We start from the raw sequence: 24,432 nt of genomic DNA, 5'->3' as shown, positions 1-24,432 counted from the left end.
CTGACCCCTCTGCTAAGGGAAATAGGTCCTACCTATCCATTCTATCCAGTCCCGTCATAATTTTATACACCCCAATTAAATCTCCCCTCGGCCACCTTTGTTCCAAAGAAAACACCCCAGCCTATCCAATCTTTTCTCATAGCTAGAATTCTCCAGCCCTGGTAACGTCCTTGTAAATCTCCTCTGTATCCTCTCTGGTGCAATCACATCTTTCCTGTAACATGGTGACGAGAACTGTACGCAGTACTCAAGCTGTGGCCTAACCAATGTTTTATACAGTTCTAGCATAACCTCCCTGCTCTTGTATTCTATTCCTCAGCTAATTAAGGAAAATATTCCGTATGCCTTTTTAACCACCTTATCTACCTGTCCTGCTACCATCTGTGGACATGCACTCCAAGGTCCCTTTATTCCTCTACACCTATCGGGATCCTCCTATTTATTGTGTACTCCCTTGCCTTGTTTGTCCTCCCCAAATGCATTACCTCACACTTCTCTGGGTTGAATTCCATTTGCCACTTTTCTGCCCACCTGACCAGTCCATTGATATCTTCCTGCACTCTACAGCTTTCCCCCTCACTATCAACCACACGGCCAATTTTTGAATTTTTGTGTCATCTGCAAACTTCTTGATCAAGCCCCCCACATTCAAGTCCAAATCATTAATATATACCACAAAAAACAAGGGACCCATTACTGAGCCTTGCGTAACCCCACTGGAAACAGCCTTCCAGTCGCAAAAACACCCGTCAACCTTTACCCTTTGCTTCCTGCCACTGAGCCAATTTTGGATCCAACTGCCACTTTCCCTTGGATCCCATGGGCTTTTACTTTTTTGACCCAGCCTTGTCAAAAGCCTTGCTAAAATCTATGTACACTACAGCAAACCATTACCCTCATCTACCCTCCTTGTTACCTCCTCAAAAAATTCAATCAAGCTAGTTAGACACGACCTTCCCTTAACAAATCCATGCTGACTGTTCTAATTGACGATTTATGCTGTCCCTCAGAATTGATTCCAATAATTTGCCCACCACTGAGGTTAGTGATTGTCCTATAATTACTCGGTCTATCTTTTTTAAACAACGGTACAACGTTAGCAGTCCTCCAATCCTCTGGCACCATGCCTGTAGCCAGGGAGGATTGGAAAATGATTGTCAGAGCCTCTACTATTTCCTCCCTTGCTTCTCTTAACAGCCTGGGATACATTTCATCCGGGCCTGGCGATTTATCTACTTTCAAAAATGCAAAACCCTTTAATACTTCCTCTCTCACTATGTTTATCGCATCTAATATTTCACACGCGTCCTCCTCCTTAACTACAATCTCTGCATTGTCCCCTTCTTTTGTGAGGACAGACGCAAAGTATTCATTAAGGATCATACCCACGTCATCCGCCTCCACACACAGGTTACCTTTTTGGTCTCTAATAGGCCCTACTCTTTCCTCAGTTATCCTCTTGCTCTTTATGTATTTATAAAACACTTTTGGGTTTTCCTTAATTTTACCTGCCAGTATTTTTTCATGCCCTCTCTTTGCTTTCCTAATTTCCTTTTTAATTTCACCCCTGGACTTTCTACATTCCTCTAGGCTTTCTGTAGTATTGAGCTCTCGGTGTCTGACATAAGTTTCCCTTTTTTGCCTTCTCTTACCCTGTATGCACCTTGTCATCCAGGGGGCTCTGTGCAATATTTAACTGCCAGTCCTATTCCTTATGTAGCCGTGTTTGTTATTCCTACCACATCTGGCTCCTCGCAATGAATTATTGCTTCCAGTTCCCCTGTTTTTGTTTTGGATTTTAACAATTTTTAGTAATTGTTCCCCTCACTTTATTTTTAACAGTCATTTTGTACTTGTGTTCTATAACTGTATTTGTTCCCTGACCATTTATGTTACCCTTATTCCTTACCTTGGTCTGAGGTAAGGAATAATTTTTTATGCTACTTTCATGGGGAAGATCATTTATGCCAGTAGCACATTTGTGTTTTAATTTTAGTTTGGATACTCCATTTACAAAGATTACTCAAAAGCTTCAGAATACTTCAGTAGGATGGTTTCTTGTGCTGTTCCTTTTCTTCAAGTTCTCTGAAATTTGTATTGTGAATCATTGTCAATTGTTCCTCTTCATTGTAGAATAAATTTAACTCCCATTATTTTTATGTTCCTAAGTTTATTGATGTCATCTTCCCATTGCTCTGTCAAAATTTCTTTTGCTGACACCAGAAATCCAATATCATTCACCACAGCATTCTAGTTGAGAATGCATTTTACATTCATCGGAAGACAGCACCATCTCTAGATTTTAATGGGAAAAAATTGCAACTGCTTATCCCAATACAAGCATTGATACTGCGTTCTTGACACTCAGTTACGCAAGGTTTTCCTGATAAGTAGATCCTCTCAGTTCCGGTATCAACATTGTGATACCTTTTTTGCATCTTCTCCAATGCCTCCATATCCTTTGTAAAATATGGAGACCAGAACTGTGCACAGCACTCCTAGTGTGGTCTAACCAAGATTCCATACAAGTTTGATATAACTTCTCTGCTTTTTAACGCAGTGCATTTTTCATGGCCTTATTAACCTCCATCGCCACTTTGTGATTTGTACATCTGTTCCCCTAGATCCCTTTGCTCCTCTACTCCATTCAGACTCTTATTAACCAAGCACTATGTGGCCTCCTTATTCATCCTACCAAAATGCACCACCTCACTTAGCTAATTTGAAATTCATTTGCCGATTACATGTTCATTCTGCTACTAGTTTCTCCAATAATTCTGCATAACTTTTTGTTGAGAAGAAGTGAAGTTAGACTACATGGGATGCTAAATACCTGCAGTTCACAAGATAATTATAGATGAAAAAAGGCATTCAGCCCATCGAAGTTAATCCATCCAGAATAACCCTAAGGTTCTGCCATTTGAGCATGTAATTAGTTCTTAAATGATCGCCTCCACTACTCTATTTGCGAATCCATTCCATATGTTATAATTCTTCTTATGAAAAAGAACTTCCCTATATCAATCCTAAATTTAATTAGTTTGAGCCTGTGGGCCCTTGTCCTACTCAGTTTAATTGATAATACATTTCTGGATTTACCCTTTCTATACTGCTTACATAATCTATAAGATGATCTCTCAGATGCCTCCTTTCACAGCTGAAAATCTCATGTTTCTCTACTCTTTCCTCATAACTCAGACCTCTAAGACTAGGGATCAGCCTTATGGCTATGCTGTGCATGACCTTTAACACCCAATTGCCTCCCCCGTGTCAATGTGACCAGAACTAGACTCGAAGTGTGGTGCGACCAGAGCACCGTACAGTTTGATTATGACTTTCTCGGATTTGTATTATTTTGACTTTATTGATTGGTGCTCTGCATTGGTTGAACATGTTGACCATCAAGCCTACTAAGACTCCTGACTCTTCTTCAACTTCATTTACAACACTTTTCTTAGGGTTGATGTGTGGCTCACTTTTCCTTCCTATGTGTATTTTATATTTGTCAGTATTAAATTTCATCAGCAAAGGATATGGGGAACAGGCGGGAAAGTGGAGTTGAAGCCAAAATCAGATCAGCCATGATCTCATTGAATGGCGGAGCAGGCTCGAAGGGCCAGTTGGCCTACTCCTGCTTCTATCTCTTATGTTCTTATTGTTCCTTCCACTTATATATTTTGTTCAACTCATTCTGTAATTTTTGAACTGCCTCCACCAATTCCACCGCCCTTTGTAGTTTGGTATCATCTGCAAATTTGACCAGTTTCCATTGGATTTCTGAGTCCAAGTCATTTGGGGAGTTTTTAACTCCCTACACCCAGCGGAAATGAGGCGGTAGCAGAGTTAAAATGGAGGCGGTATACTTACTGCTCAGTTCCTGCTCTACCACTGGGCAGGCCAAGTGCCCACCTGAATCGGACAGGACCCTCGTTAATCTACTTAAATCAGCCTCCTATGATGTACATAGGACCCCAATGCCTACTGAGTGGAGTGTCTGCCATGGACGCTCTGCTTGGTTAATAACTAACGGTTCAGCAGAAGAGGCCTGAAAAGGTAAATGTTGAAATTATTTTTGTGGGGCCAAATGGAGCAAGCGTGCTCCTCCGAGCTTGACAAGAATATGTGGGCTGCTGCGACCCCAGGCTCCTCTCCCCTGCCCAGACCTATGTTTTCTACATTTTTCATGGCCAGGTTGAATTACATGGAACATACAGCACAAAAACTGGCCATTTGGTCCAACAGATCCGCAAGAGCTTCCCTGACCTCTGGGCCAGAACCAACGAGCTGTTTGTGATCGCCCATTCAGGGCATGCAGCTCACCATGTATCTGTTAATGGGGCGTGCTCCCAACGGTTAGTTGCCGGATAGTTAAAATCTACCCCATTGATATAAACTTGCTTGGTGCAGAATGGTCTCCTTAAAAGGGATAAATATACTAAATGAAATCCCACTGGATTGCCAGATTTAACCTATATAGATTATAATTTTATTTGAAGAATGAGAAATGTTGTACCTAAAGCTGTATAATTAGTCCTGTTTTGTAATTTTACTGGCTAAATTATCCCTCGTTTCTTTGGTCCACCTGGACACAAACCCTTTCTGTAACGTACTGAAGAGGTGACTTTCTCTCACACCACTGCCGTGCCCCTTTGGTTAGTCGCTAGGAGACATGAAGTGCCCAAGATGGAACTCCATGTCATATTTTCCCCTTGCTCTCGTAAAGACATAACTTCCACTCAAGGTCTAATCAGACAACACTCCAATCAGAAGTTTAGCAGAATGGAAGATCAATCCTGCATCATCCCATGCTGTGGCACTGGGTATTTGTAGTCCAGTGCTCAATGCTGCTGCACATCCTCTTCAGTTTTACCATTTCATGGGAAATAGTTTGTCTTTTGTTTATAATTTTACTGTCTGGTTATATGAGATGATCTGTTGTGCCAAGGATATGGCTTCCTCAGGCAATATTATTAGTTGTGTATCATTACCAACGCTTCACTGTTTTTGTTGCAACAGTCCGGAGTCATGGGCCATTTAGAGCTTGGCCCTTGGGCACCCAGGGTAGTGGTATGTGTAGTGATTCGGAAAGTGGAGGAGGAAGCAGTGAGTCGCGATCCATGGATTCTCCCTCTGCTAGTCCAGGTGTGTAACCAAAAGCTTTTATTGCAATTACTGTACTGGGTGACCTTGAGCTGTTAGGTTTTAGAGCATTCTTCAGGTACACTATATTAATCGATTTGTGGTACCCATTCACCAGACGATCTGCTATTCCTGAAAAATGTTTTAACTCCGATTTTATCAATTTGTTTCAAATGCTAGGAAAACTTAGACATTGGATGTTGCAAAACTGATTTTCCAAGCATGCCACAAATATAGTAATATAATGTAAAGCACCTGAATAGATAGATTGGTTATATCTCTGGTTGCTGGTACGATGGGGAAATGGTGCTAATATAGCAAATGTGAACATGGATCATTTCTTTAATTATTAGACTCAAAATATTTAGAGGAAGTGCTTCCTCGTGACGCAGTTGATAAATACACTGCTCGGTATGGAACTGAGCAGTACAGACCAGGAGAGTCTTGGGTTTAATTTCCACCTGTGCTCAGTTAATTGAACTCAACAAGGGCACTAGCAGGGTAGTACACCTGGCACCAGTGCCCTTTGGGTAGAGAAGGTAAAAAATATCAGCTGATATTCTGCTCATGATCACTATATCCGGCAGTTCTTGGTAGAATGTGTAGTCGAGAACATTTGGTGAGAATCAGGATCAGGCAAAGCTGTGATTTTCTGTTCTCTTTCCCTCCCCTCCTCCCTTTTCCCACCAGCACTCCCTATTTTCTCTCTCTCTTCACAGCCCCCTCTCCACCATCATGCCCCATTTTCTCTCTCTCTCTCTTAGCCCCCTCCCCACCCCCCCCACACCCCCAACATGGTCAGGTAATATGGCTGACTTTTCTTTAAACTTCTCTAACCCAAGGGCATTTAAGCAAATTGTAGTGCATTACCCTGTCCTGCAGGGCACTTTCAAGCAGATATCAGGAAAACTTAGCTCACTTTGAATACTTCTCTATAGTTTGTCAACTGTGGAATTGGCTGGTGTCCACAGTTGCTATATTAGCCAATGCATTAACATTATTTTTCCACCAGTGCCTTATTAGGAGAGCAGGGAAATTTATAGAGCCCTTTGTCTTTTACATTTGTTAATTAGTCCTTTCAAGGGAAGGATTTCTGCTACATACTTGCATCTGTTCTTTGCCAATACTCTGCAATGCATTATGCTGCATAATCTAACACAAAACCATCGTGAGAAAATAGCTTAGAAATTCTGCACTATTATGATGTGGAAATCCAGCACACTGAAAGCGGAGAGGCAGGAAATTAGGGAAGAGCATGTAGACCCCACAGTGTTGTATTCAAACAACAATCAATCCAAGAAATTGCTGTTTGTGCCCCACCAGCAAGGGAGCTGCAACAAAGGCTTTGAAATCTTTACACCGATCACCCTGTGTCTTACCTCCTCCCCCTGTCACCCCTCTGACACAAAGCAACACTCGAAAATGGGGAGAGTGCCCCATTAATGCCAGTACTAGTTGGGACGTCCACTTCTACTATTTAAATGTCTCCATTCCTGGGTCTGCGATGGGGTTATGGCAGGACCAGATAGATGGACAGAGGTTCTGCCCCACTGCACTTCAGTGATATGGTGACACAACTGGAATAACTAGGCTGATGTATTGACAATACTGAAGAAATAATTAACATTCTAATCATATTTTGTACATACACCCATGTACTGCTATAATCTATGATGAGTTATCTCTAATTGAGCCTGGTGCAGACTGCTTAACCAGTTGAGTCTGAAGTTAGTGGCACAACCTACTCTGTTGCAACATCTGTTCAAGCTTCAAATGTGTCACATCTTAATCAGACCAGGTTTGATACTGAGCTACCTTAGCAACATATAGTAAAGTGCTAAATATGGTTATTTTATTGGGTGACCTAGGTGATTTTAAACGAAGGCTGCCCCGAACACCCTCAACAGGCACCATGTCTTCAGCAGATGACTTGGATGAAAGAGAACCACCATCACCATCAGACAATGGTGTGTATTCAGTTCATCCATATTTATATTTTTTTTGTTCCGGTATGTTTGAGGTCCATTATCAAGTGTAGTATTTTCCCAAATTACTATTACAAATCATGTTGTCTTGTGCTATGTAAATTAATTTTTCTTTTTGTTAGTTGCATTGTTTCCATTAAAGGTTGAATGATGGTGAGATTAAGGTCATGCTGTGGAAAAAACATTCATTAACATATGCTTCTCCAAAATCTGCTGAACTGTTTTCAAGTACTTAAAACTTTGCACCTCTTTCTCTCATCAGTAACTGCCTGCCTTTTGAAAATAGGCATAATGAAAGCTATCCACAGATCTGGTTCATATGTTTACAAGAAGCTATTGCAGTGACCAAAAGCTTAAAAAAATGTTAAAATTGACCTTTTTAATCTTAATTTACTTCCTACATACTTGGAGCCTTCTGAATTTGATGGATTTTTGTGAGCACTGCTCATTTCAGGTTAAACATATCACGAGAGAAAAACTACATTGGTATGGTGTGGGAATTTAAAATTGCATCAAATATATATTATGCTACTGCAATGGAGAAACTGCTCTATACAAAAAAATTGTTTTCCAAGTAAGTAATTTAAGAGAAGATGCATATATGTATATTCGATTTGTGCATTCCAGTGTTTTCAATATGACATGGAAAATGGTCAGAAAAGTTAATTGACAGCAATCTGTTTATAAATATTTTAGGATTTTAAAAAAAATTGGATTTAAGAATACTTGTGCTGATCAATAATGTAATTAAATTTTTTATCTTGTTTCCAAGTCACCATATATTTGCATGCTCGATTGCCTTGTTTTTAAGCATAAAGTAGATATTATGCTGTTTGTGTTTTCTAAATTGCAAATTTATCAATTAACTACTCATCTTTCTAATGTTCAAAGCAATTTTCACAGTTTAAAAATACATTCTGATGTATAATGTACATTAGCATAAACAGTACTATTCACATTTGTCTCGGCAGATTGTATATAGTTGTTAGCTGGCTCTCTGTTCTATATTATTCTCCCACCCCCAGGGCTGTTAGTTCAAAAAGTAACTAATGCCACTTCGATTGATTTGTTGGCCTAGAAATTCAGCCGCGTAGTTCCTGTTTTCTGGCACTAAATGACCCCTAAGCCTTCGATATGACGGACAGGAAGCGCGCGTACATTTCCGGCCAGAAGTATTGGATAAGGCAGGAGCGCACGTGGAGAACGTTTTCAGTACAGAATAATTTATTTAAATTAGTCATGCATGTCATGCAGGACCCATTTCCGATTTTCGAATGCCCCAGCACTTCATTCACCACGTTCTGAACTCACACAGCACAACGTGGCGGTAACTGGCAGGAAGGCCCCCATACACCTGAGTGTTGAGCCAGGATGAGCAGTCGCGCTCCTGGCCCCGCTTTAAAAGTAGGCAAGACGCTGCCAATCTCTTTTTCCCCCCCCCCCCCCCCGAGGCCCGCAATATTCCCCCACCACCACCACCGATGCTCGATCTCTTCCTTCACCAAGGCCCGTGACCTCTCTCTTCACCGAGGCCCGAGATCTCCTTTCTCCACTCCACCCCACCCCCCGGCCTTCGCTTACCTGAGGGCCGCTGTGACTCTATCAGTGGCCCGATCTTGGTTTACTCTTTGCATTAGGCTCCTCCTGCCACATCGCCTTGATGTTAATGAGGCCTGAGGCCCAATATTGAGGTGTCCTTGGACCTCACTATTCAAGTGCAGAGATCGTCCAAAAATGGACAATCTTGAATTTCTAGACCCCGGTGTTTACTTGATGTACTGTGTCACAAGCTAAAAATAATGAAACACCACTATAAGCTAATTTGTGCTATGCTCCTTTCCTTGTAACATAGGCTTAAATGAGATTGTGGCAGAGATGACAAGTTCTCCAGGGCCCTTCCGCAATACTCTTATGTCAAAGGCAGCACAAACACACAAGCTGCGAAAGTTGCGAGCTCCATCGAAGTGTAGAGAATGTGACAGCCTTGTTGTGTTCCATGGAGCTGAGTGTGAAGAGGTAAATTATCTTCAACTGAAGAGGTAGTTATTTTCCACATTGATATTTCAGGTGGACGAAGGAGATTGGCATTTCCAATGGTTGAAGGAAGAGGGCCTATTTGTAAAGACAAAAGCATGATTTTTTTTCCCCATTGCCTTTAGTTTGTTTTACCTTTTTAACATTTAATATTGTGTATAGAATAATTGATATCTAGAATTACAAGGATGTTGTGACAAAATAGGAATTTTCATCCTTGGTTTTATATTTTAAATATCTATGGTTTAAAATAGAAGCTGCTGCTTTACTGATTGCAAAATGGTGAATAAGAGACACTCCATCGAGGTTTCTTTTGATTGAAAGGGTGGGTAAGATGATTAAAATGTTAATATATGCAGCATTTGTCAGATTAATATGTAACTTCCAGTTGTTCATTGCTGACCCAGTCTGGCTGAAATGCAGGAAAGGAAGTAAACTGTTGTAGACCATTATTCATTAAAGTGGGAAGAATTTTGTTTTGACTTCTTCAAAGATGGTGCTTTTTTTCAAAGGAACCCTGAGAAATCAATGTCTCAGGTCTGACTGCTAGTTTTTTTTTTAGTTTTCATGGGCATTTGATACTCATATATTACATAGAATTACATAGAATGTACAGCATAGAAACAGGCCATTCGGCCCAACAAATCCATGCCAGTGTTTATGCTCCACAGGAGCCTCCTCCCTCCCTACTTCATCTAACCCTATATTCCAATTGTAACATCTCATCCTGGAAGATACACATCAAGACAGCATATTCCTTCCCAAAGAACAAGAGAAGGCTCGTCTGATTTCATTTGAAGAAATTGTTCCACTCCAAGAAACTAAGAAAAGATGAAAGCAGCATTCTGAGAAGGGTAGATTAATCCCTCGTGCACTGTTTCCAGTTCTTGTAGAAGTATTTTGCGGTGTAGTATCTTTGCCTGTATTTTCCTTTGCTTCTGCTAATACATTTTAATTGTAAATCTGTTTTATTAGTAGTTTACGAAATGATCTAGATTCAGTATTTTCTGCCTTTTGAATTAACAAGAGACATAGTGGGCATCCTACATGTTCAATTATAGTAATCTGATTGTGAGACATGAGCTACACTAATTGTGACACAGAGAATAAAGGTCACAGGTTTTTGTCCATAGGAAACAGTCTGCTTATGGAAACAATTATCAAGCTGTTTAAATAAGAAAGAGATTGCCCGAACTTTTAACTTTGGCTAGGGTGTAAAATGGGTAATATTGAATCGGCTTCCCGTTATACATCCTGTTATCCTCTATTAATGTTAATGGAAAGGAAAATCCAGCGTGGTGTATAACGGGCAGCCGATCCAATTTACACCCCTGCCGAAGATGAAAGTTGGAGAAAGCCTGAGCTGTATTCTAATTCAGCCCTTATTTCTTGAGTGGTTTATAAAAAAAAAAAATCTCAATCCTAAGAGTGCTTCTTTCTCTTACTCTTACTCTCTAGTAGCAGTGATCTTGTATAACAAGCTCCATATTGAACAGTTTTGTGAATATTTGAGGATAACTAAATGAAATGTCAGCCTAGATTATGTGGTCAAGTCTTGGAATCAGGCATGAACTGAGATTAGTTTTGTGAACTAATATTTGCAACTAATTTCACTCTGCAGTGTACTTTGGCGTGCCACAAAAAATGTCTGGAGACTCTGGCTATACAGTGTGGCCATAAGAAACTTCAAGGTCGGCTGCACCTGTTTGGGGTGGATTTCACTCAAGCTGCAAAAAATTGTCCTGATGGAATTCCCTTCATTATTAAAAAATGCACTTCTGAGATTGAAAGCCGAGCTTTAAATATAAAGGTATGATTATAACTCACCAAGCATATGTCCTGCAAACACACAATTATTTTTAATTGGTTTCATATCATAAGAGTTTTACTGCTAAATTGGGTTTGAAAATATTTGTATTTTTGTTTCGTACATGCTAGTCTTTTTAAATTCAGTCACCTTTTAGTTCAGTTGCTTTCTTAAAAATATATACACATGCACACATACATTTATACACACATACCCTTTCAATTAAGAGTACTCTATGTTCAACAATACCTTCCAGTGATGTGGGATATGAAAGCATGTACTCCATACATGAAAACCATGTATAACTTGAGACCTAACAGGAAAACAAACAGTATATTAGTGATATAGTAGATAGAAACCTTGTACTATTTTTTTAGAAATAAAGTTAATTCTTCATGCAGGTGACTGATGAAATTGCTATTCTATAGAATTTACTCTGCAATTTTTGATATTTTAACATAGGACTTATTTCCTTCATAATAAAATCCCGAGCTCGAGCTCGAGCTCGTGATTTTACCATGAAGGAAATAAGTTCAATGTGAAACAACCACTTAGTGGCTGTATCTCACCAAATAATCAAGAAGTGTTCAAAATAACATTTGTTTTTATAGTAGTGTAAGAATATTACTAATTTCACTGATAACAGATAGTAGCCATTACCAACATAAGTACTGCAAATGGTGTACCAATTCCATATAGTATTGATATACTGTCAATTAAAACTCCTTTCCAATCACCTAGTAATGTTATATTTCTGGTCTACTGCCAGAATGCTTTTAACAACTCCGGTCCTGCAACATTTTGTTTTATTTGTTCTCTGGATGTGGGGGACACTGGTAAAGCCACATTTATTACCCATCCCTTGTCCTAAAAAGGGTGGTGAATTATCGTAGCAATTATTCTTACAACTGAGTGCCATGCTAAGCCAATTCAGAGGGCATTAACAGTTAAATATGTAATGTGGGACCAGTGTCATGTGCAGGCCAGAACAGATGGAGGTGTCAGGTTCCCTACTCTGAAGGACATTAGTGAACCAGTAGGTTTTTACTGCTATTTGCCAGCTTTCATAGTTACTTTTTTCAAGTGCCAGTCCACAAATCACAAGATTTATTGAATTCAGTTCTCAACTTGCCACGGTGGAGTTTAAGCTCTCAACCTTTGGCTTGCTAGATAAGTGGTGCCTGATCATAGGATTGTCATAATGCTGATGGCTGAGTGTATTAATGAGCAAGACAATCTGATAAGCAAATTATAATGGAAAAACTTAGAAATGGTTGAAACAGAAAATGTACATTATGTAAAACAAATTGTACTCTTGCAGTTTAAATGTAAAGCTTCTCTAAAGTGTCACAATCATTGTCTTGATATTCTCCAAATCCTCTGTACATCATTTTCTAACATTCACATTATTTTCTTTTGCAATACCCATATTCTATTTCAGTTATACTTCCCACATATGAAACTCATTAAAAATGTTAATTCACTTAATAAGGGATTGTTATCTGTTCAAGGGTATTTATCGGGTGAATGGAGCAAAATCAAGAGTTGAAAAGCTGTGCCAAGCTTTCGAAAATGGGAAGGATTTAGTGGAACTCTCAGATTTGTATGCTCATGATATCAGCAATGTGCTAAAACTGTACCTCCGCCAGGTAAACCCATGTAGGATAAGGCTCTGCAAAACATTCATTTAAAATCTGATCCTTTATTACTGGAATTTAATCACCTGTATTTGTTGTCCAATAGCTCCCAGAGCCATTGATATCATTCCGTCTTTACAATGAATTTATTGGCTTGGCCAAAGAAAGCCATAATGTTAGTGATGAAGATGATGGGAAACCAAACATCCTGACAGCACACAAAAAATGGTCAACCAACATAGGAATAAAGAGAATCCTTTTTAAAGTTAAAGATCTACTCCGGCAGCTGCCACAAACCAATTACAACACTTTACAGTACCTCATAAACCATCTTCACAGGTGTGTAAGAGTTAAAAATATTTGGACATTTTACAATTGTAATATGGTTGAGACCTTTAAGCACTGCTGAATATCACACGTAGGATGTATGAGTAATTGGTGATTGGCATAAATGTATATTAATGAACATCTAGGAATGATCATTGAAAATCTAACCAAGGGCTTCGGAAAACATGAGCTGTGAGAAAGCTTGAGTAATTTTTATAAAACTAAGTATGTTTCTCTTCTCTTTTGCACCCTCCCCCCTTTTTAATTTTTTTTTCATTTATGTACCTGGCTTAAAACCTTTCGCTGAGACGACGGGTGTGTGGCCTGCTACCACATTGTCACTTGAGTCCTTTGTAATGGGCTGCAAGGAGCTTTCGAGGTGTGACAGTCCCCTTTGATTTCTCTCACTGCTGGGAGATGGCATCACTTGCTGAAAGTGGTTCCAATCAGGAGCTGAGTAGCATGGGAGCTTACAAATTAAAAATCTTGAAACGTGACCCCAACCCGCCATGTTTACACCCATTGCCGTTTTTACAGTGGCGTGTATGTGTCCCCTTCTCAAGAGGCGGGAAACTTCATTATAATATTTAAATCAGGCTCTCACAATGCAGTTGGGAGCCTGATTTAAATTTAATGCTGGCCAGCCAGGTTTCCAAGGGCTCGGGACACCTGGCAGTAAAATGGAGGCCGGATCAAGCAGATAAGTGCTTTTCATAGCACTTCTTGTGAGCCAGGAGGAGCAGATGTGCTCCCCCGGCCCCTCAAGCAAATCTTTTGCCAAGCACGGCCTCTTCTCGCTGCCGCAACCAGCCGACCCCTCCAACCCCCGATCTTGAGCCGCCAACCCCGTGATTGGCCAACCCTCACCAAGTCCCGATCTTTCTTTCCCTCCCTCCCGATTTGCCGGGCTCCAACCCCCCCCCACCAACAACCCCTGATCTTTGCCTCCCTCCCGATTGCTGGTCTCCCACCTTTCGCCCCCTCCCACCAAGCCCCGATCTTTCCCCCTGTCCCTCCCTCTCGATTGCTGGGCTCTGACCACCCCCACCCCCACCCCCACCCCCTCCAACCCCTGATCTTTGCCTCCCTCTCGATTGCTGGCCTCCAACCCAACCCCCAGTCTTTGCCGATTGCCAGGGACCTTCCCCAAAAGTCCCTGGCTGCAGCCTTCTGCCGCTGGCTTTCCTGCCTGGCAACTGGCAATCCTGTCAATCTGGCCGGTTGCCAGGCGGGAAACGGAATAACAAAATGAAAGAGGTCGGGGCCGTAATGTTTAAATGACTAGCTCTGAGACCCTTCTTGATAATTTTGATCACAGCCAAGAGGGTCTATAAATTACAAGCTGTGGTATTTAATCAACCCAATCTATTTGGTATGCAGAATTCAATAACCCTTGGAACTCCTACATTTTTTCCCAAAATGCTTTTGGAATTTACCTTTTTTATGACATTGTTATACCTTTTATATTTTGTGCCTCATTTGTTGGAACTGTAGTCAATGTGTTGAACAAGCTGAACTCTGACTTCTTACGTAGATCAGATGATAATATCTTCACATATTGTCAACATAATTTTATAGTCTTCAACCATAGCTAACGCTGTTTCCAAACAAAGGCTGGCAAGATGGCTGGTGGTTTGCATCCTCAGTTTCTACAGGCAGGGAATTTTCAGGCTGATTTAAGTGACGTTCACAAGGCTGAACAGCTCTTAGTCTAATCTCAGTTGAAAGTATCCGCAGAGTAGCCACATGGATTAATGTGTACATCTCCAAAAAATATTCTTCAGACATATCAATTGAAGCTGACCATGGCAGAGGTTTTATCTCATCCAAGAGGGCCTCTTTATTCTTCCTCAGTTGGTTATAGTATACGGTGAATGAGAGAATAAAGATGAATTATGTTCCGAGTAGTGCTGGTCTTCTATTTATCAAGATCTTACTCATTTGTTGTGTTCCCCCCCTCCCACAATCAGCCTCTCTTGCCAGCTATTCTATTGTCATTGTTGGAATGTTCCCTGTTGGGTCATTTTTTTTTTAAACATATGAAATATAACTAAATGAGGGGGGACTTGAATTTATTTTTATTGTAAATTATCCTCCATCTACTAAGTTCCCATTTTTGGATCAAGGCATTTTTGGTAATGTTTTTAAAACAATATTTTCATATTGATTTTTAAAAATTATTTAGGTTAATTGGCTGAAAAGAACTATGGGTTTGCCTCAAAGTTACAGGAATTAGATTACTCGCTTGTTAATATTAAAGTGACGGTCTGATTTTCTGTTATAGAAACATACAAAATAGGAGCAGGAGTAGGCCATTCAGCCCTTTGAGCCTGCTCCACCATTCAATATGATCATGGCTGATCCTCTATCTCAATACCATATTCCTGCTCTCTCCCCATACCCCTTGATGCCTTTTGTGTCTAGAAATCTATCCAGCTCCTTCTTCAATATATTCAGTAAGTTGGCCTCCACAGCCTTCTGTGGTAGAGAATTCCACAGTGAAGAAATTTCTCCTCATCTCAGTCCTAAATGTCCTACCCTGTATCCTGAGACCGTGACCCCTCGTTCTGGACCCCCCAGCCAGGGGAAACATTCTCCCTGCATCCAGTCTGTCTAGCCCTGTCAGAATTTTATATGTTTCAATGAGATTCCCCTCTCATTCTTCTAAACTCAAGTGAATACAGGCCGAGTCGACCCAATCTTTCCTCATACGGCAGTCCTGCCATCCCAGGAATCAGTCTGGTGAACCTTCGCTGCACTCCCTCTATGGCAAGTATATCCTTCCTTAGGTAAGGAGACCAAAACTGCACACAATACTCCAGGTGTGGTCTCACCAAGGCCCTGTATAACGGAACATTTAGATAAGCATAATTTAATAGGACAAAGTCAGCATGGCTTTATGAAGGGGAAGTCATGTCTGACAAATTTGCTTGAGTTCTTCGAGGATATAACGTATAGGGTGGATAAAGGGGAACCAGTGGACATAGTGTATTTAGACTTCCAGAAGGCATTCGACAAGGTGCCACATAAAAGATTATTACTTAAGATAAAAAATCACGGGATTGGGGGTAATATTCTGGCATGGGTGGAGGATTGGTTATCGAACAGGAAGCAGAGAGTTGGGATAAATGGTTCATTTTCGGACTGGCAACCAGTAACCAGTGGTGTTCCACAGGGGTCGGTGCTGGGTCCCCAACTCTTTACAATCTATATTAACGATTTGGAGGAGGGGACCGAGTGCAACATATCAAAATTTGCAGATGATACAAAGATGGGAGGGAAAGTAGAGAGTGAGGAGGACATAAAAAACCTGCAAGGGGATATAGACAGGCTGGGTGAGTGGGCGGAGATTTGGCAGATGCAATATAATATTGGAAAATGTGAGGTTATGCACTTTGGCAGGAAAAATCAGAGAGCAAGTTATTTTCTTAATGGCGAGAGACTGGAAAGTACTGCAGTACAAAGGGATCTGGGGGTCCTAGTGCAAGAAAATCAAAAAGTTGGTATGCAGGTGCAGCAGGTGATCAAGAAAGCCAACGGAATGTTGGCTTTTATTGCTAGGGGGATAGAATATAAAAACAAGGAGGTATTGCTGCAGTTATATAAGGTATTGGTGAGACCGCACCTGGAATACTGCATACAGTTTTGGTCTCCATACTTAAGAAAAGACATACTTGCTCTCGAGGCAGTACAAAGAAGGTTCACTCGGTTAATCCCGGGGATGAGGGGGCGGACATATGAGGAGAGGTTGAGTAGATTGGGACTCTACTCATTGGAGTTCAGAAGAATGAGAGGCGATCTTATTGAAACATATAAGATTGTGAAGGGTCTTGATCGGGTGGATGCAGTAAGGATGTTCCCAAAGATGGGTGAAACTAGAACTAGGGGGCATAATCTTAGAATAAGGGGCTGGTCTTTCAAAACTGAGATGAGAATAGACAGTTTCCTAGAAGTAAAGGGAATTAGGGGTTATGAGGAGCGGGCAGGAAATTGGACATGAAGCTGAGTTCGGATCGGTCAATGCCCTGTGGGTAGCGGAGAGGGCCCAGGGGCTGTGTGGCCGGGTCCTGCTCCGACTTCTTGTGTTCTTTAGATTTGTGGTTGGGATCAGATCAGCCATGATCTTATTGAATGGCGGAGCAGGCTCGAGGGGCCGATTGGCCTACTCCTGCTCCAATTTCTTATGTTCTTATGTTCAGTAGGACATCCTTGCTCAAATCCTCTTGCAATGAAGGCCAACATATCATTTGCCTTCCTAACTGCTTGCTGCACCTGCATTTTGTTTTCAGTGACTGGTGCACAAGGACACCCAGGTGCCTTTGTACATCAACATTCCCCAATCTATCACCATTTAAATAATATTCTGCCTTTCTGTTTTTCCTTCCGAAGTGGATAACGTCACATTTATCCACATTATACTGCATCTGCCATGTATTTGCCCATTCACTCAACTTGTCTAAATCGCCTTGAAGCCTCTTTGCATCCTCCTCACAACTCACGATCCCACCTAGTTTTGTGTCATCGGCAAACTTGGAAATATTACATTTGGTTCCCTCATCCAAATCATTGATATATATTGTGAATAGCTGGGGCCCAAGCACTAATCCCTGCGGCACCCCACTAGTCACTGCCTGCCACCTCAAAAAAGTCCCATTGTTTCCTATCTGTTAATCAATTTTCAATCCATGCCAGTATATTACCATCAATCCCATATGCTTTAATTTTGCACACTAGCCTCTTATGTGGGACTTTATCAAAGGCCTTCTGAAAATCCAAATAAACCACATCCACTGGTTCTCCCTTATCTATTCTACTAGTTACATCCTCAAAAAACTCCAGTAGGTTTGTCAAACATGATTTCCCTTTCATAAATCCATGTTGACTTTGTCTAATCCTGTTGATATTTTCTAAGTGTCCTGTTTATCACATCCTTTATAATAGACAATAGCATCCTTTATAATAGACAATAGCATTTTTCCTACTATTGGTCTGTAGTCCCTTGTTTTCTCTCTCCCTTTTTTAAATAGAGGGGTTACATTTACCACCCTCCAATCTGCAGGAACTGTTCCACAATCTATAGAATTTTGGAAGATGACAACTCGTGCATCCACTATTTCCATAGCTACCTCTCTTAGTACGCTGGGATGCAGATTATCAGGTCCCGGGGATTTATCGTGTTTCAGTCCCATTAATTTCTGCAGCACTTTTTTTTACTAATACTAATTTCCTTTAATTCCTCCTTCTCACTAGTCCCTTGGTTCCCTAGCATTTCTGGGAAGTTATTTGTGTCCTCTTCCGTGAAGACAGAACCAAAGTATTTGTTTAATTGCTCTGCCATTTCCCTGTTCCCCATTATAAATTCTCCCATTTCTGATTGTAAGGGACCTACATTTGTTTTCACTAATCTTTTTCTTTTTACATACTTGTAGATATTTTTACATACTTATCCCTGATTTCCCACCCCTTACAAAAAAAGAAGTTGGCAAACTAAGACAATCGTGTGGTGTATCAAGGATAGTTTGTAAACCAAGATAACAAAGTTGAGTCATTTTTTTTGTTAAACTACAGAACGGATAAACAGCCAAGTCCAAGGTTTAAACATTTCACGTTTACATTTTTCCTCAACAGGGTGGCAGAGAAAGAAGAAGAAAATAAAATGTCAGCCAGCAACCTTGGAATAATTTTTGGGCCCACTCTCATACGACCAAGACAAACAGATGCTACTGTATCATTGTCTTCTCTTGTTGATTATCCATATCAGGCTCAAATGGTGGAGCTACTCATAAACCACTATGAAAAAATATTTATTTCTTCATTGACTCCATCATCACCTTCACAAACTGGAAATTTATTAATTGATGAGAAAGACACGATTATGATTTTATCACAGGAGGTAGGTTTCAACAAAGGTCATCCAATAACTAACAAAGAAGTAAGTGCTAGTATTAGAAAAATTATTACAAGTGAAATTATTAAAAGTGGTGCTTCTGAAAATTAGCCTTTTTCCTCTCCACTTGCAAGACTTTGAATACATTTTAAAATACATTTCTAGCAATGAAGCAAAGATCTAGCTGAAAGGCACCTTTTGCAGAGATTTGTGTGGTTCAACAAAGATCTCAATTTAGTACGTTATTTAAAAATGTCTTTCCAACTTGTATTTCTCCTCTTCTCTTCTCTTCCCCCCCACCCCCCACACTCCACCCTCTAAACTACTGGGCCCATCATAAAAATCATGATAACTACCTTCCACAGATGTTAATCTTTTGACATCGTCTGTGTTCACAAATTTTAATCTAGAATTGGCCTTGTTGCCTTATATAAGAGTCCATATACAGCATCAGGTGACAGAGTAACTGTTAGAATTTATTACAACTTGAAGAAAAAAAAAATTCAGAGCACTTTAAAGGATGGGAGTGAAAGTGGACACTGAACAGGAGGAAAAGAGAATTTGAGGGAAAGGACGAAGTCAAGATTGAAGAGAGCCTGGGGGAGGGAAGCTTTTAAAAGCTGGGATGGAGGTGGCAAAGTGTAGAGAGTTTGAGGGTAAGCACATAACTGCTGCTACTGAAGCAGAAAACACAGAATAATCTGTCATTGAATTAATGTAAGGTACACGTGATAGACACATGGCTGGAGGAAAATGGTCAAGTAGGTGAAATGAGGCGATGGAGGAAAGTGACGACAACAATCTCCCTTAATTACTTCCTGCCACTGCTTCTAATCAAGTCCGGAGATACACAGTTCCCATTGCTTAAAAGGGAGGAAGTAGGGGCTCTGTGTTTTTAGTTTAACTAGAGGCTTGACAGCAGTTTGCACAACCCATGAAAATATGGGTCACCAGAAGTCATGTATGTCATTGGCTATAGGAGCACTCCACATCTGCAGTCAACTGCATTCCATTAATGTACAGCCATCTTTTTAAAAGAAAGCCTGAGTAAGATTTAGAAGTATTAGCATAAATCACTGAACGTTGTACAAAATAATATTACAGCATGTACTGTGATACCTCAATGTTTTAAAAGTATTCTGTAACAATTAGACTTTTTTTGTACAACAATTAAAGTGAAATGGAGATACAATGCTTTTACTTAATGTATTAATACTCCCCTAACTTACAAATGTAACAGGGACATATTTTACATTGGCAGGGCTTTGGGTTGTCTGGAAGTGAGGGGGAATCTTCAGAAATGGCATCGTCCAGTGAGACCCTAAATGAAGGAAAGGATCTAAAATGGAACAGAAAAGGCAATGAATCAGGTTTGTAGCCTGGTATATATCTATAAAAATAGTGATTGTTTTTGAGATTTCAAGAATTGAGTAAAACCAGAAATTGAAAATCACTTTTTTCAAATTAATTTGGTAAACTTATATAGAACCTTGGTTAGACCACACTTGGAGTATTGTGCACAGTTCTGGTCTCCATATTATAGAAAGGATGTAGAGGCATTGGAGAGGGTGCAAAAAAGATTCACAAAGATGATACCAAAACTGAAAGGATATACTTATCGGGAAAGGCTCAACAGGCTGGGGCTCTTTTCTCTGGAAAAGAGAAAGCTGAGGGGTGACCTGATAGAGGTCTTTAAGATGATAAAAGGATTTGATGGGGTAGACTTGGAGAAAATGTTCCCACTTGTGGGGGAGTCCAAAACTAGAGGCCATAAATATAAAACAGTTACAATAAATCCAACAGGGAATTCAGGAGAAATTTCTTTACCCTCACCACCGCCTTCTCAAGGGGCAATTAGGGATGGGCAATAAATGCTGGCCTTGCCAGCGACGCCCACATCCCATGAACGAATTTTTTAAAAAACAGAGTGGGAAGAACGTGAAACGTGCTACCACATGGAGTAGTAGAGGCGAATAGCATTGATACATTTAAGGGGAAGCTGGATAAGCACATGAGGGAGAAAGGAATAGAAGGGTATGCTGATAGGGTTAGATGAAGTAAGGAGGGAGGAGGCTGGTGTGGACCATTTGGGCCGAATGGCCTGTTTCTGTGCTGTAGTCTTGATGTAATAGAAAAGATTTTCAAGTAGAAAACAGTGGCATCAAGTTGCAGTAATATTACTACCACATTTGGAATAAGATTATTGTTTCACAATTATGATGCAATACTTTAAGAAATTAAGCCAACACTAAATAAGTGTCAGCCTTAGCTCCGTAGTAGTACTCTCACCTCGTAATCAGAAGGTCATGGGTACAAGCCCCACTCCAGACACTCCCAACGCAGTACTGAGAGAGCAGTGCTTTGCTCGCCATCAAATAATGTAATAAATGTAGACTCTGATTCATCATTGTTAATCATTAAAATGATGCAAATGTTTCTTTAGCTTTGTTAAATAATCTACTTTGAGTACTTATTACGGTATAAATTATATAACATTTCAGGTCCGGATGTGTGTCTCAACGCAGAAAGACCTGTTGAATTGCTGAAGGACTTACAAAATCCACAAACGTCTGAAGTACGCAAGACCAGCAGGTCATCACTAATTGACAAAGCTAGTCAACAGCTTGTTAAAGTTAATATGCGGCCTCCCAGGTTGAAGCCAATTATTCCAAGACCTGCTAGCTTGCCTGTTCCTGAAACCATGATTTCTTACTCCCTGAATGACAAAAATTCAAAAGGGTGCAGCAGTACAAACAGTGAAAAGAGTCCCATTATTGAAGAAGTCCCGGAAATGAAAACTCCATCTCGTACACCTACATGCTGCAGACATTCATACTATGATACCCAGTCACTACGTAAAACTTGGGACCGACAGTATAAATGTTATGATATAACTCAAAAGACAGCTATGATTATGGCAAATGTTGCTCCAGAAAACAAAAACAGTGACACTTCTTTCTCTCCACCCCTAGCCCATAGCTCTGGCAATAGCTTTGCAAGTAGTTTGCTTCCCAATAAACCATATACAGTGACTGTTAAGCCAGTAAGGACCACTAAGACTGATGGGAACTCATTAGATTCTGCCTCCCTTTATGCATTTCGCCCTCCAAGAACCTTGCAGCCTCCACCTGGCACTTTTTACAAACCTCCCTCTAATAAAATCAAGCATACTGGAGACTCTTTGCCCAAACCTATCACAACATTAGCTAATAGCTCTGATTCTGTACAAGGTGGTAATGGGACATTTAATCCTATAGAAGATAATGAAAATGGTGTAGCTAAGGAAATGGAGAATCCACCAATTACAGCCAAAGAAGCCCAAGGAGAACATAAACTGACATTTCAAAGACTGCGATCAAAACGAATTCCACCAGACTATGAATATAGAGAAGCCCATTTTGTTTAAAGGCCAATTACCTGAACCCTTGAAGTGTTGATCTACCAAGTAACTTTTGAATATAATTTTGAAATGTTTTATTTTTCTATGTGAGGAAACAGTGCCATAACACAATCTGGAATACAAAACTTTGACAGTGAACATGCACCTTGAAGTGATTAAGTTCAAATTCCTCTAGGTAGCTATGCCAACATAAAAAGTATATTGCGGTTTTAACATTTCTGAAGCTTCCTAGCTTACTAACAAAAGCTGGAGCAGTTAGTCTTTGAGATACCAATATTGGGTTTTAAATGAGATATTATTTTAGGATTTAAAATCATACAAGTCAAGAAGCTTAAGTTTACCCAGTAAAAGTGGGATAATTGCTAAATACGTGGCACAGTATAAGCTTATAGCTATATTTTGTGGCAATTGTAATATGTTAATACTTGTAGAATTTTTTGTAATCATCCAAAGCAATCTTAAAAACTGCACAAACAGGCCACAAGGCATGTTCCTTAATGTGCAAAACCCTGAAATGTATCCATATTAATGTTTTGTCCACACATTATAAGCCAAGAGACTTTTAAAGTGCATAACTTGTAATCTTCATTTTATATTGGTGTATGTAGTACGGTCGGTGACCAAAATGATGTACTCATTAGGGACTCTGTGTCTTAAAATGTGAATTGGAAAAGCATTACCGTTAATTTGTGCATAGTTTAATATTTATATATGTTCATTTTGTTACATGTACGCTTTTTTGTTTACATTACTTTGTACAGAAGACACTACACTAAGTTTCTTAAAGCAAATATATTAATTCCTGTATATGAAGTGTAATGAGTTGAAAGGAATGTCTTAACCTTTGGAAAGTTGCCTTATGTAATTTATTAAAATCTAGGTTTTATATATGTATTTTATAAATGTTAAATTTGTGTAAACTAATTAGATACCATCTATATAAGATCAATTATGAACTTTTTCTGTTTTTTGTACTGGTAATGCTTTTAGGTGGATTACTTACGCCTTAGGAAATTTGACTGAGGTGTAAATGGGCAATGTTTCACATCAATGTTTGTGATGGCTACTCCAAGAATGTCTCTACTTTTCTGTTTTGCATTTGTATGTTGCAACTTTTTATAGGAAGTTTTACCAGTGATGTACTGTTCTCAGTATTCCTTAAGGTGGGAGACCTGCAAATTATGAGGGTCTCAAATGAAGGAAGGGTGAGAACATGGTCACTTAGACATTCTGTGAGCATTTTGGTATGATATGTGTGATAAAATATGGTGCCTTATGTTTACAGTTGACGCATGTTATCTTTGGAGAATGAAAATGCTGGTAATGCTTGCAGAATGAAGTCAAATTGTTTGTTTCTATCTTAATCATTCTACTATATTGCAGTATTGGAAATTCTGAACCATAGCCTCCTTGTATGGCACGCGATGGTAATAAATGTTTTTATTATTTCCTAGAACACTCATTAGTGAAAAGAAATCTCAATAATATAGTGACAGTCAAGAGATGCCACATATGTTTTACACTTTCACACCACCTCTACCACACCCACTTCCAACAAAAAAAGCCAAACTATTTATTTTTATAAAAAAGATAAAATTATTTAGCTGCCTGCCTTTCAGTAAACTAAACTTTCAGTACTAGTGTCCTGGTCGCTCTCGGCGAGATCAGTTTTTCCACACTCCACTGGTCTCACAGCTTGGATGTATGGAAAAAATCTTAGTATCTCGAGATGATCCCTCCTCCTTGCCAAAGTGAGATACTCTTCTTGAACCTTATTCTTTATCTATTATTATAGCTGGGGTGAAGGTGTTCTGTTCCAAATAATATTTGGTCACAAATCAGTCCCAATCTTCAGATTCAGTTATAACCGGAACATCCAGCTCCCTAACAATTACTCAGGTGATTGAATTCAGTACTGATGGAGACAATATAGTTATCCAAAGCAGTTTACTCAACTCTGGCTCCACAATAGAATCATGTCAACTCCCAACACTGATCATCAATAATAACTGAAAGGAGCGTAGAGTTGGCTGAGGAGCCTGCTATAAGATTCTTTCAACCATTGAAAACTTCTTATCATTTGGTTAGCTTTGTTAAGATGGTGGTCATCAGAAAATGAAGTAAACTTAGGTAATCAAAGAATAAACGATAACTGCATAAAGTATTACATTTAATGACATTACTGTTTATATTTCTAACTTAAAACAACCAGAAAT

General features: G+C 39.8%; 1 protein-coding gene across 4 annotated transcripts in view; it reads left to right on the top strand.

Moving 5' to 3' along the window:
- The window catches only part of arhgap29a (Rho GTPase activating protein 29a), a 102,350-nt gene extending 78,678 nt beyond the window's left edge, over positions 1–23,672 (top strand). For all 4 annotated transcript variants that reach the window (XM_067989954.1, XM_067989953.1, XM_067989955.1 and 1 more), the window contains 9 exons: positions 5,017–5,142; positions 7,008–7,106; positions 8,977–9,140; positions 10,780–10,968; positions 12,477–12,614; positions 12,709–12,941; positions 18,558–18,822; positions 20,078–20,186; positions 21,318–23,672. In XM_067989954.1, coding sequence (XP_067846055.1) covers positions 5,017–5,142; positions 7,008–7,106; positions 8,977–9,140; positions 10,780–10,968; positions 12,477–12,614; positions 12,709–12,941; positions 18,558–18,822; positions 20,078–20,186; positions 21,318–22,222 — 2,228 coding nt within the window. In that variant the 3' untranslated portion in view covers positions 22,223–23,672. The remainder of the gene's footprint in view (positions 1–5,016; positions 5,143–7,007; positions 7,107–8,976; positions 9,141–10,779; positions 10,969–12,476; positions 12,615–12,708; positions 12,942–18,557; positions 18,823–20,077; positions 20,187–21,317) is intronic.
- Positions 23,673–24,432: the final 760 nt, after the last annotated feature.

Source organism: Heptranchias perlo, chromosome 9 (genome assembly GCF_035084215.1).
Source record: "Heptranchias perlo isolate sHepPer1 chromosome 9, sHepPer1.hap1, whole genome shotgun sequence".
Lineage (NCBI taxonomy): Eukaryota > Metazoa > Chordata > Chondrichthyes > Hexanchiformes > Hexanchidae > Heptranchias > Heptranchias perlo.
The sequence above is the reverse complement of the archived record's forward strand: the minus strand, read 5'-3'. Positions and strand labels throughout refer to the sequence as shown.